This window comes from Podarcis raffonei, chromosome 2 (assembly GCF_027172205.1).
Source record: "Podarcis raffonei isolate rPodRaf1 chromosome 2, rPodRaf1.pri, whole genome shotgun sequence".
Taxonomy (NCBI): Eukaryota; Metazoa; Chordata; class Lepidosauria; order Squamata; family Lacertidae; genus Podarcis; species Podarcis raffonei.
The window spans coordinates 81,306,628-81,320,770 of NC_070603.1; the positions used below are offsets into that span (position 1 = coordinate 81,306,628).

Sequence of the window (14,143 nt, forward strand, 5' to 3'; positions counted from 1 at the left end):
CAGAAACACTTGGGCTGATGAAACCATCGCCTTAGTGTCACATTGAATTCCACACTTTATATTCCTACCATAAAAATAAAAAACGGGGAGATCAGTTCCCTAATCTGACTTTGCACTTCTTTTCCCTAAATTGTGGCTATGCTTAGCTGTGACAGCAAAACATTCTTTAGCTCTTTAAGGGACTTGTGTTGCTGTCTGTGCTAAAAGCACTGTGTAGATACCCTGGTAGCATGTTCATACTCTCTGTCAGTGCAGGGGTTTCACTGACATTTGCCCACAGTTAACAGACAAGAGTGTTTATTTGAGGAGCAGTAAAACAAATCCAAAGTAAACTGAAGTGTGGGATGAATTAGTAAGAACTACTAATCTCTGAAACCTATTCCCGGTCAGTTAATACCTCTGCTTCCCACCCTCTCCATCTCTTGCAACAGTCCTCTGACATAAATTCCAACCATCACTCCAACTGTCATTCTATTCTCTCTTCCGTTTCCACCTCCCACTTACCCCTAATCTTCCATACTCCAAGTGATCTCCACCCTCTGACCCCAAACATGGTCAACTCACTTATTTTTTGCATAGCCTCTCGCAGGCAACAGCCCATTTCATTGTGTACATTTATTCCTTCCTTTCCAAATGCAGCCAAGATATTGCTGTTTTGTTTTTGTTTTCCCCCTGGATGCTTGCTTTGCTTGTTTTTGCTATACAGGCCACTTGGTTGTTAAGAGATTTCCCCTTTTTTGGTCATAACACACAGCGCTAAAGCATTCTGAATCAACGCTTCAGAAAAGCCACAGCATCTCAGTCCTTCAGAGGCAACTTCTAAAAATACCCAGTAAATACTTCTTTAGGAGTGCACCAATTAGCAGCCCTACAAAAAAAAAAGAAAGAAAGATTTTTCATGGAAATACACGCCAGCTGCTCCTAATGGAGAAAACGCAGCCTCCTACACCTAGAGTCAAATGCACAGCCTTTACAAGTCACCCAGCAATTAGTTCACTGAACCAGGGCTTTTTCCCCATTAGCATTTCAGCTAGATAAAATTGTGGCAAAGTGGGGAATGTTGAGCCTTTGAAAAGTGGGATGATGTGCAGTGTGTGTGTAGCATTCAAATCTTCTGAAAACAATCATGCCAGAAAATATATAAATATAACAATACTCAGCATCTATAGCTTTGAAGGCCAAACTAGATTAACATTCCTCGGCTTAGGAAGCTACTTTATGCCATCAGATGATTTACCCATCTAGTCCAGAATTATCCACTGTTGAGGGTCTTAAATTGTTTACACCATCATCTGCTTAGCTGGTCCTTTAGAACTGGAAATACTGAGGACTGGACTTTGGGCTTCCTGTATGTGATGCATAGGCTCAGCCACGGAGCTATGGCCCTGCTCCTAAAATCTTTCTCCGAATATCTCTTTACACGCTTTGGTTAAAAGTAGGAATGGCTGGGGCTCTTGTCTTACCCACTTCTTCTCTTCAGCTAATAGAAGCTTTGGGACACAATTTCCACTGGAATATCCATTGGAGTGGGGGGAGAAATAAATTCCTCCTGCCAAGCACCAGCTCTCAAATCCAAATCATACCTGTTCCATGGCTGCTTTGACCAAAGGGAAAGAAAACATGACATTGCCAATCTCCCACATCACACTGAGTTTGGCCCTTAAAAAAATGTATGTCTCTTACTTGAACAGACTGGATGTCAAATGCAAAACATTTTCTTTAGGTTCTTGTTTGCATTTGCCCCACATGCTCAACAGCCATTGCCTCAAGAGATAATGGAAAGAAGAGCCATTTCTGAACACTGGGCAAGGAAAAAGCTTTCGGTTTCTCAAGGGCAGATATGGGCCCTCTCTAGCTGGCTCTTAGCACTCTTCCCACCCTGGTCCTTGAGTGTTTTTGCCTAGGTGGGATGCATCATGCCTCTTGCTTCCCTGGATGGATGGAGGGGCATGTGAGGCTGTATAGGAACTAGCCTACTGTACAAAGGTAAAAATCACATTTGTTGCTCCACCCACTTTTGCCTTTAGCCCTGCCCACCCCTGGAAAGTGTCCCTTGAGGTGAAAAAGGTTCCACACTCTTGGTCAAGGGGAACTTGGCTAGAAAAGGGAAGTGTCTGACTTTCAATGTAAGAAGTCCAGTTCAGTCTTTTCAGAACAGCACCGCCTGTAGGCCCAGGGAGGGATTTCCTGCAGTAAATATGCAGCCATCTCCATAACATGAGGCTTTTTCACACACGACAGCCTTAGATTTCAGTGGCACAACCATGGGGTGAAAATTAGAACCGAGGGAGGGAGGACAGAGACCTTGAAAAACAATGTGTTACAATGACACTTCATTTGTTGTCTTCCAATTTCATTTGTTATATAATGCATTACAAGGCTTCTTCAGACTGCACTTACCCTGCAAATTCCTCTTTACTGCCTTGCTATTTGCAATAATTTATGTGTTCAGGATGAAGAAGAAGATTTGATTCTGTCTAATTCATTACAAAACAAATGTCCCTTAAGTGATGCACAAAGCTGTCACCCCATTTGTCAGCTTCAAGGCATGCCACATAATACATTGGACCCATGGCTGTTAAGTCATTTAGTGAATATAGATTTGCATTCAAGAACCTACTACATTGCCCAAAAGAGTTAGGCATTTTTGATTAATGGGCCATAGGCTGGCCCTACCATTAGGGAAAATGAGGTTCCAACTCAAGCAATGAAGTAGGGGCAGGGTTTGCAGCAAAAGGCTCTTGTCCAGTCTCCTGTAGGCACCTCCAACTATTTCTGTCCACTAGAACCACCACCATCTCCCAGGGAATCACCTTAACAGAAGACCTTAACAGACTGGAGAACTGGGCCCAAACTAACAAAATGCATTTCAATAGGAACAAATGTAAGGCTCAGCATTTAGGCAGGAAGAATCAGCTGCACAGATATAAGATGGGGGACACTTGGCTTACCAGTAGTACATGTGAAAAGGATCCATGGCTCTTGGTGGACCACAAACTTAACATGAGTCAACAGTGTGATGCAGCAACGGCAGCAACGGGGGGGAGGGAGGTAATGCAATGCTCCAGGCACCTGGCATCTGGCCCCCAAAATATTGCACAGATGGAAATGTGGCCCATGGACTGAGGTCTTCCCACCCCTGGTTTAAGGCGATATACAAACCAGGGCAAAGTGTGCAGAGCATGGACTCAACCTCAGACATGCCTTTCCATAACACATGAATGGAGGCACAGGAGAATGACAGAATGGAGCCAGGAAGTGTGGCCTTGCTCATCCCTTCATATCCCTGAAACTGAGTGAGGGCTATAGTAAAACAGTCTGTGCTCCACAGAGATTAGCACAGAACAGAGACAGAGATGTAACTGGGTGATCTTGCGCCCCTAGCAGAACTGTCCAGATTGCACCCCCTAGGGAATGTGGCACAGAAAAAAATAGGGGGAAACAGGGCCCCCACATATCGTATAAATACCCTCTATTTAAAACATTTTCTTAAGAGGCAATAATTGATATTTTTATTTATAGACATATTTATGGAAATATTTTTAGCAGATTTTGCGCCCCCTCCTTGCCTGTGCCCCCTTGCTCACCACCCCCTAACTACGGTAGAGATTCTGAGATTTTAGTGAAACAGACTGTTGCATACCAAGTATTTGCTGCTTTATATATTTTATTTGTGTTTAAATTGAAAACAACTGTCCTGCTTAGTAAACAAAATGGTACAAATTCCAGAAATGTAAATATGGACTGCATATTGAACTAATCTCAGCACTTCATTACATGCAGGTGTCTAAAATTAAAAGCAAGCTCTTAATCCTTTTGACGAAGTGCCTTAGGATATAATCACTGTGTAATTAGCTTTTTAAGTATATGTAAAACCCCTCAAAACTCAAAAATTGATTAAGTAGCCACTAGACTTTGTACCAAATGTACCATTTCCCGTGTTTTTTTTACAGGTACATCACACTAGTTCAAAGCTAGCGATAAACTATACAGTAATTGAATTTGCTGTGGTCTATCCTGCACTCTTTTAAAAGCCAAGCTAATGCTTACACTAGAATCTGCTATCAAAAGTAATTTTAAAAAATACCTCACCACCATATGAAACGAGAGGTTTTAATTTATTTGTTTATTATTTTGTTTATGTTATTTATGCACTGCTCAATGACAAAAGGTTGTCTGAGATTTTAAAGGGTCTACTCTGAGTATGATTTAGTTGGCTATCCCCAATATAATACAATAAAAAGACAAGAATGTAAAACGCGGCATTAGAACTTCAGGTAACATCAGGAGCAGAACAGAGAGCAAAGAATAAAAATCAGCAAGTTGAAAGTGACAAGATTTTTTAAAAAAGCAGTGGCACCCCATTTACAAAGACCCTTTCACTTTTAGCCACCTGCCAGCTCAGTGGGCTGAGACATTTTAATAAAGGCCTCAGGTTTGGGCAAGGAAATTTGGGCTTGCAATACATAGCTCATTTCCGTTTTTGTATGTCAGATAGAAATGGGACACGTCCATGCCCCAGTCACAGATTTGATCCGAAGGAGGGAGCTAAACACTGGAGAGTTGCCACTGCAGCCATACACACTGTTGAGGTCGCTGGCATCCATTTGTCTTAAGAGGCAATGGAGTGTGCCTCTGGGGATGAAGTCAAACCACTGCGTTAGCCGCACTAGGCTCCAAGCCTAGGCAAGTGTGTATGGAGGTCCTGAGCCGCCTAGATGACAAGAAACCCCTCTTGGCCTCACTGATGTGGTGTGAAAGAAATCAGAGCCCGTGGCACCAGCTTGGCTGCAGGAGGTGCCAGAATAATGCATACAAAGCGCCATCCAACCATCTCAGGGACTCCAGTCTGGATTGGTGTAGGGCAGGCATAGGCAAACTGGGCCTCCGGATGTTTTTGGGACTACAACTCCCATCATCCCTGGCCACTGGTCCTGTTAGCTAGGGATGATGGGAGTTGTAGTCCCAAAACATCTGGAGGGCCCAATTTGTCCATGCCTGGTGTAGGGTTTACTCCTCAGCCTTTTTTTTTCTCTCCCAATGAAATCACACAAGGCAGCAAAGGTTTAGGATTAGAGTTTTATTGACTGTTGGACCCACTATTGGTCTCGTCCACTCAATCTGCCAGAGCCTGTCTTTGCACGCAGGGCAAGTCCCTAACTCACTGAGCATTTGAGACCCATCGGCGACCCTCACCTGGTTTAGCAGCCCAGTCAAAGCCATTCCCAGGGTGGGGCCGCTATCGCATGCTGGCAGCTTCTGGGAGCCACAAGTGAGAGCTGAGTGCAGGGTAGGAATCAAAAGTGGACAAACTATCCCAGAAGGAGCCTGACCTGCCCCACACCAGAGGTACTACTCCATCCCTAACACCCCATACACCCCACCATTCACACTAACCACATTTTAAAAAAGCAATTCCACCAGAAAAAAATGGGGGCCTAATAGGAAAAACAATATGCAGTTCCAGGGATGGCTACTAGAAAACAGGAATGGTTGGTGCATGGTGGAACCTAGCAGTAGGGTTCCTGCTTTGCAATCAGCAGGTCCCAGTTTTCATCCTTGGCATCTCTAGTTAAAAGGATCAGGCAGCAACTAATGAGAGAGACCTGTGCCTGAGACCCTGGAAAGTGGCTGCCACTCACAGCAGGCAACAGATGGAGGAAAAAGTCTGACCTAGTACAAAGCAGCTGAAGTGGTACTGCTGATGCCAAGATGACCTCCAAGGAGATCCCCAACAGCTTAAGAACTGTTAAGGGAGCTCCCTGTGCTATGCAGACCAGAGTCTGCAGGCTAGGGGATTTCCTGTAAAATGTTGCAGTACATGAACACATATGCCTACCTCAAAGTACTTTCCTGTTCTGCAGCACAAGACTGTGCTGAGCAAAGCAGTGGCCAGGATTGGCCTATGAGTCAGAACCAGGCATCCGTCAAAGCAGGAGCTGAATTGAATGTACCGTAATTTATTTGCATTATCTCCTCCGACCCTCTCAGCCTGAGTGTTATTGCAACATGCATCTGCCATTTAAACTGTTCGCTCTCCTCCAGCTACTAGCAGCAAAAAAAGCAGCAGTAATAAATTCAAAAACAAAGAGTGGAATATCTGACAATAAAAACAATTGCTATTATGGGGTAGCTTATAGAGCTCAGCTCCCCGCTGCTCTAAATAAATCTCCTTCCCAGAAAAATTGCAGACTGCACCTACACTCTTTATTCAACCAAATAAAACCTCCACAACAAGTAAAACGACTCCTTTAAAAACCCTAAATTAGGAGTAGACACACTGCCTTCATGGGCAGCCTTCCAGGGGCTGCAAGCCAGAGGTAATGGGGTAGCTGGAGACAAGGAAGTGGGCATGGCAAGGACGGGGACTCTGGTTTTTGGATAGGGGCTGCATTTGAGTCACGCAGGTCAGCAGTTTCTACATACAAATCTCTCCATCTGGGCAAGCAGCAGGGACACATTCCTGCCAAGCAAATTCACTTCAGGATGGTGTGGAGCAGAGCCGGTGAAGAATGTGGCCTAGGAAAAGTGCTAAAGACCAGTTAATAAGGCTTGGCAGGATGGAATTGGCCCAAGGTTCCCCACCAATGCCCTCAATGGAAATGAAGGCATTGCCCTACTATTGTTATCACTCAGGGGCACTAAAGACTGGTCTGCCTCCTTAGCCAAGAAGGGAAGAAGAGGCAAATGACATTAGTTTTTAAAAAATATATTGCTTTAAGTTGGGGTCATAGAATCCTAGAGTTGGAAGAGTCCACGAGGGCAGGAATCTTTTGCCCAACATGGGGCTCAAACCCATGACCCTGTCTCATGCTCTACCAACTGAGCTATCCTACATTCCCTCATAAGCAGTCTTCTGGTGGCTGGAAGCCAGAGGCAAAAAATGGTGAGAGCAACAGAGGTTTCCATACACCTCTCTGAGGGGTGTTCAAGGACACATTCCAGCCACGCAAAAGCATGAAAAATGGTTTGTGAAAGGGCATGGCCTGAGGAGAGTTCCACAGGCTGGGCAGAGATACCTGGAGGGTTTCATTCAGCCCAGGGGGCTGAGGTAGTGTTTCTCTCCTTTAATTATTCTAAAGAGATAACCAGTTGGCTGGTTAGTGCTCCTGTAGGACAGATAAGTATGGAACAAGGAGATGACCCAAATGAATGCAGTGGCCTCAGAGAGATATCAACAAAAGTTTGCCACCACCCCACAAAAAAGAATCTATCCAACTTTGCTCTATCAGATTTTGTATTCTGATTTAACCAGATTTTGATTTCCTCCCAGGAAGGGAGAGAAGCATTGAGTGAAAGGGTGCAGATTCCATCAGCACATACACCTCGAATGGACTTCGCATCCCATGAATTGGGTGTGCCCATGGCCCAGTGAAAGCAGAATCTGATGTGTATGCAAGCATCAGATGACAATGGTGGTTACAAAAGGTAATAAGGCTGAACTTTCTGTTACTACATCCAAATCAGAGTCACTGACCAGTTCGAATTACATAGCCCCAATGTATACACAATCAGGACTATAGCTTCATACTGTGTTCTATGTTGCATTATCCCAAATAAAACTGCATCACGTAGGTGATATATATTAAGTTAAACCAGTGAAGACAAAGACTGGAGGCACGATGCCAAGAATGATCAAAGGTTTTCATTTTGAACTGTGTTTTTTGTTTGGAGAACAGAGGCATTTTATCACTATCTGAATGGAGCCCACACCAGAGAAGTCAGTCATTTGCCGCTGTCTAGTACAGGGGTCCACAGACCTAAAGAATTGGTTCAGACCCTGATTTGGCAAACAGCCTACCTCAGTGCAAGGTACTCTGTAGACTGTTCAATGTGTTAAAGAGTTTTGGTCTTGCAAAGCTGCATAACCCAGTACCCTGGGCTACCTTACCTGCAGAAGCCTCGGTTGTCATACGCCATATTACTACCATCATCAAATACTGGCTTATTCTTTATTTTGTTATTGTTGTTATTTCTGCCTTTAAAACCAAAGTAAGCCGCTTGCATGTTTTCCAGTTCTTCACTTCTGAGCTGGTACCATAGTTGCATATCCCTGTAAAAATGGATACAGAGGAAAGGATAAACATGGGTGGCAGCAGTGTTGTTAGCCAGGCAGGTGACTGAGCTAAAAAGGTTTCAGTAGCACAGGCAAAGAGCAAAGCAGAGTTTCAAAGGAAGGACACCCAAATATGAAGAGCACCCATGAAAAGAGACCACGTGACATCAACAGGCAGAAAATAAATAGGAAACAGTATTAAATCTGCAGGGGATACTTTCAATTTTTTATTTTTACTGCCATTCCTCTTTTTCTGCTACTGCTTTAGAAAGTATACACCCATCATGTAGACACGTATGGGACTGTGAATGAGTGACAGGGGGACAGGGAGCTTTTCATGCTCCTTGAGCTCATGGTAGCTTTTGACACCATCAGTCACACTATCAGGACTTCTGGAGCAGCTGTGCAATTTGGATGTGGGTGGTTTTATTGTGTGTATTTGCAGTTGTAGCAAACAACTAATAAATCTGGAAAATAATAATGCATATTATTAAATAATATCAGCGTGGGTAAAGGTGCCATTTGGGAAGCAGGAAGTGTTTAAAATATGGTAAGAGCTTGTTGCTCTGTCCCAGCTCCTGCCAACCTAGCAGTTCGAAAGCATACCAGTGTGAGCAGATAAATAGGTGCCGCTGCAGCGGGAAGGTAAACGGCGTTTCTGTGTGCTCTGGTTTCCATCACGGTGTTCTGTTATGCCAGAAGTGGTTTAGTCATGCTGGCCACATGACCTGGAAAGCTGTCTGTGGACAAACACTGGCGAGATGAGTGCCACAATTCCATAGTCGCCAATTCCATAGACTTAACCATCCAGGGGTCCTTTACCTTTCACCTTTTAAGAGATTGTGAACATGACAACCGCTGGGAGCAGAGCAAGTTGCCACATGCGTTAACAAAGTGTCATTGCAGACAGACAGATGGGACAACTTTCACCAGAGTTCCAATAGCCACATTTAGATTACTTTTAGAAACTTTTACTGCGGTTTTCTGCAATAAATGCAGGAAAATTGCCATCACAAGACAAACTTCTGATTTTGAAGCAAAACAGTGTTTTGTTTTGTTTACCTTTGGCATACAGACTAAACCCACCCCCCAAAAGAAGATCTTCATGTGTGTGAGGAGGCTGCTTGTAGTGGATAAGAATGGGAAGGATCCAGCAGGCTACTAAGGATCCTTAGTATCTAATCCACTAAATGCTTGCATAAACAAGAATTTGGCATTTGGGAAAGTCCAATACAATTCTCAGGAGATGTAAGAACAAAAGACAGGAGTCAAAAACCCTTCAATTATATAATATGGAAGCACTAGTATTTCAGAAATTAAATTGCCATTATCTGCCTTCCTGAACAGCACTTATATAAACAAGCTGTGCTGCTGTCACTGGCTGTTTCCAGCTAAAAAAATAATTTAATTGGTTTCATGGCTTTCCTTCTTTTACATTAAAGCACTGACAACCCACCTGTTGCCCTCTCACCACAGGCCATATTTGCAGGACATAATACTGATTAACTTCCTCCTCATACATAATAGTTAAATCTTTAACAAAAGGGACACATCTCTCACCCCTCCATGGTTCAGTCAGGTGATAGAATTAAAAGTCTGTTCTTTTTCTTGGTAATATTTGTGAGTTCTTTCTACATTATTTAAAAATCAAGGTGTGTTTGTGGCCTTTGTACGACCCTCACAAATAGCATTGGAGATTATAAGAAGCTGGGCTACACATAACATTTGCCAGCTGGAGATGCCACTGTGTTTCCCTCCCCAGCTACAAAAATTGTATACAGAAATTACACTCCATGTCTCTTGAAGAATCTCACACCCCTCCTCTTTCCCAGGCCATACCCCTAAACTCTGGGCCCCTCCTTGGGTATTTTTGCCTGGCTAGAATGTGTTATTGAGCTCTGATAATGGCTTCTCCTTGGCTGGATTAAGGATAGAGAGGGGTTTGAGAATAATTTGGCATATATTGCTCCACCCACTCTTTCTTTTGGTCCTGCCTACCACTTGAATGTGGCCCCTAGAAGGTTGCTTAGAAGGGACTGTGGCCCTCAGGCTGTAAAATGTTTTCTGTCTCTGCTCAAGAAGTTTCTCCTGAAATTATTCCTATTATAAATTAAATTTGTTACTCACTTCATCTTGCCCAGGGCAACTCATCTGTCCCTTTTTTAAAGCCAGTTCCTCAAGAAAAATTGTATGTGTGTGTGTGTGTGTGTGTTTAGGGTTGTCATATGTCCTCTTTTTCCAGGACACATCCTCTTTTTCATGGGTAGAGTCGTCATACCGATCCATAGTTAAAAGTAGAAGTCGGCAAATATGTCCTCTTTTTTGCTCTTCAAAATATGGTAACCCTAGCAGAAACTACTGTATAAAAGGAAAGTATACATTTGTTGGTCCAGCCACTTTTGTCTCTGGCCCTGCCCACCACCTGTGTGTGGCCTCCAGAAGGGAATGAGGCCCTCCGTCTGTAAAGGGTCGCCTGGCCTAGTCTAAAATTTGTTACTACAGGACTCAGCTGCTGCTACATCAGGGCTCAGAACCATTCTGTGGAAATGAAAATGGTAGTGGTTATTGCAGTAGTTTGCCACGCACTTCTCTTCACAGTGCCAGGCTGAGTACTGCTGCTCTCCAAATATATATATTAATGTGTATTATATTAAAGGGAAGTCAGTGACCAGCCTCAGCTGCAGTGGGAGTCCAACATTTGCTTCCCTAAGCCCAGTCCTAATGTCAGGCCTGCTCTGTTCCACTGACCCTGCCTATGATTTTTCAGCATGGTGTAAACATTGTTTCCAAGGCAGCAGCAGGAGAAGAATGGCTGCTGATATGGCAGGGAGTGTTGCACAGATTGGACGAGTCGTGGCTTCCTTGAGGTATGCTGCCTCTCCCTAGACACAGCAAACACTGGGGTACCCTCACTAGAATCAAGCTGAGAAGCTGTCAAAATCAAACAATGCTTTAAACACTTGTTTTGTTATCAGTTATTTCAGTTTCACAGAGCCAAAAATGATGTGCAATGCTAGCACATAACTGACTTTCTTCCCCTCAGCAAAGTACATCCCCAAATTTTCAGACACCGTAGCATGGGAAACCAAGGGAATCTTCCATTTTGCATGTCCATACTACACCAACAACAACATTGCAGAGGGTTGGACTAGATGGCCTTTGGGGTCACTTCCAACTCTACAAAAGTACAGCAAAAGTCTCAAAGAAAATCAGCAGTAGAACAATAACATGCTGTCTCTCCTATAGTTGAACCTTCAAGTTAACTCTCTTAAACCTTTCCCCTGAAACAACTTTGCCTGTCAAACATGACATACCTTTGAGCTCTTCTTCTCTCACTTTTCTTAACACACTTGATAAGACAGCAGGTTAAAAAAGCCATCGACATCAGCAGAATAATGGCGCAGCTCACAATGGAGGCAATGACGGCAACTTTAAATCCAAAGGTTTCGTATTTGGATACAGCTGCAATACAGCAAACACAGTCAGAGATTGACATCCGCCCTGATATCTACCTCCTTTGTATTCCTGCTAATGAACCCCTCACTTTAGTATGCGCTGACAAGTGGAGTGTTTTGGCTTCAGTTCAACCTGGGAGCATCTCAAGGCAGACTATTTAAAAGCGTCCTATTTATAAGTGAGCAATGAAATACTCACAAGTAACTTGGCACAGTAACTAATCCTGCAGAGAAGAAGAAGAAAGGAAAAAGGAGGGAGAGGGAAGCACTCTGTCTATATGCACAGCTTGTGGCACAGGCCTGGCGCCAGGGACTGGCATTGTCAGGCACCCTGCCCAGAACCATGCCTCAATAAGGGTCCCGTCGCCAATTCCTGGAGTCTCCTGGTTGTGCTACTACCCTTCTTCCTGCTGCTGAGTGTTCACCTTCCATCTCCAAGAAAGCAAATAGTATGTACCTTGTCTTCTTCCTCTAGAAGGCAGTGCTGATTGGGCCCAGAGGGAACAACCAACCAATCAGCAATAGCAGCAAGAAGAGGAAGTTAAAGTACTCAGCGAGGAGGGGACTGATAGCATATTTCCCACTATAGCCCATCAAATTCAGAACCGACACGGCCAGGGTTGGCCCAAGACATCTTGCTGCCTGAGGCAAAAGGCAAGAAGCCTTTCCATGAACAGAAGTTGACTGGACTGGCAGCTGAATCTTACTTCGGCACTGGTGATGGGATAGCATCCCCCATACACCTGAAGCAGCAAGTCAGCGTAGGCAGTTCATGACATACATATATCTCTGCCTTCTCACAGAGCAGAATGAACAGGTGGCTCGGGAGAAGCAGGCAGCTGCTGCTGCTGCCCCACAGCACCTGCCGCCTAAAGCAATTGCCTCATTTGGCCTAATGGGAGGGCCGGCCCTGGGCGCTGTTGTGGCACGCCAATCCAAACACAGCCTACCGGTTAGGACTTTGCAGCCTGTTCAGTGCTAGATTGTTTCTTTATTCTTTCAGTCCTAGGGAGGGTGGTGGGTGGAGGGGATGATGGGAGGCAAACCTTTAAAGAAGTTAATGGTTAGGACAGCTCTTTAATTTAATTGTATACTTCGCCTAGCAACTGATATTTAACGGGTTATGTTTATGGATAACAATGTCAGGGTTCATCTTCCCAGCAAGCAAAGCTATAACGCTGCCCACGGTCACACTTTTTCAAGTCTAAGGAGGTGCAAGAGATTGTCCATCATCAATGCAATATTGGTAGACATACTTGTGATGCTTCAGCACACCGAAGAATAGGGAGGGGGAAGGATCAAGGGGCAAACAATAAGAAAAGTGATACTCCTAATATTAGAAAGGAACACGTGTGGTATTTAACAGGGCTAGCTGTGAGGCACAGACAGGTAAGCAGCAGTCATTGTCTGCTGTGCCATCCTGCTGGCAGTTTCACATATTACATTAAGGTAGAATAATTTCTAGGGCTGTTTCTTTCTGCTAGCTTGGATCTAGGTAGATATCAGGCACATGTGAATAATCTTTGGTTCTGCTATATCACCTGCTGCATCCGCTAAAGTCAGCACACAAAACTAGGCACCCTTGATGGCTTGTACTAGGGTCAGTGGAGTCACAATGGGGGGCGGGGGGGCAGTTCACCCCGGGTGCCATGTCTCAGCGGGGGTGAAAAGAAGGCACCCCATGGGGGCTCATGGCGGTATGAGCAGCCATCACGCCGCCGCAGCCACATGTGGAGGATCCCCCGTTTGTGGCTGCAGCCGCAAGCAGAGGATCCCGGCTCCAGCAGCAAACCACTATGTACAGTGCATGTGTGGTGTCGCTACGTACGGTGCATGCACATGCACATACAACGTCGCACATGCGCCCTATGTAGTGACATCCCACCCCGCGTGTCATGACACCTTTGTTTGCCACTGACTAGGGTGTCCTCTCTCTGAAGGACTATCAGATGAGAATCTTCTATTTGATGGGCTGTCCACTCCAGCTGTGGTTTGAAGTTCAAGAACCCTAAGAAAGGAGATCCAGGGCCATGAACATATTGGCCATCAATAGTGATATCAGACTAAGCAGCCCACAATCTACAGGTACACCAGAGTGCAAAGAAAAGGAGGAACAGAACTGAGTATAATGTGCATATTGATTTATTTGAATAATTGGATGTCAAGATTTTAACATGGGGCTCAGATATTTAGGTAATATCTTATTAAGACACCTTCCAAAGACGGCTTTTATACTCTTTAGAGCAGCTGTTGCTGCCAGCCTCTTGGAAACACAATTAACCAGGAATGCACCACTGTGGTTGAGCTTTGCAAGCAAATTTCAGATGAGTGGGCAAGCCACGCAGTCCCTTGTCATTTTAAATTTAGATGTGGATGCACTTCCGGTCTATTTAGGATTGATAGCAACTTGCTGAAATCCTACGGCTTGGCTGCAGCCTCTTTTCCCCCAGTTGGACCATTACCACTGATGTAATAAATAAGAGAAAGCACAGAGTGAAAAGGGGCTAATATTGTTGCCATTTAAGGCCCATTGTCAATGTGACAGCCTCTTCTTTCTGCTATCTACCGGCAGTAGCCTAATTGCGCTTTACAGAACTATCCATATTTTTAGGAGATGAATCAATTTTTTTTC

General features: G+C 44.4%; 1 protein-coding gene across 1 annotated transcript in view; it reads right to left on the reverse strand.

Moving 5' to 3' along the window:
• Positions 1 to 14,143, reverse strand: part of SUSD3 (sushi domain containing 3) — a 60,000-nt gene that overhangs the window by 9,622 nt on the left and 36,235 nt on the right. Inside the window, exons 3-4 of the mRNA XM_053377795.1 lie at positions 11,371 to 11,518; positions 7,892 to 8,053 (exon numbers count right to left, since the gene is read on the reverse strand). Of these exons, the coding sequence (XP_053233770.1) occupies positions 7,892 to 8,053; positions 11,371 to 11,518 (310 nt within the window). The remainder of the gene's footprint in view (positions 1 to 7,891; positions 8,054 to 11,370; positions 11,519 to 14,143) is intronic.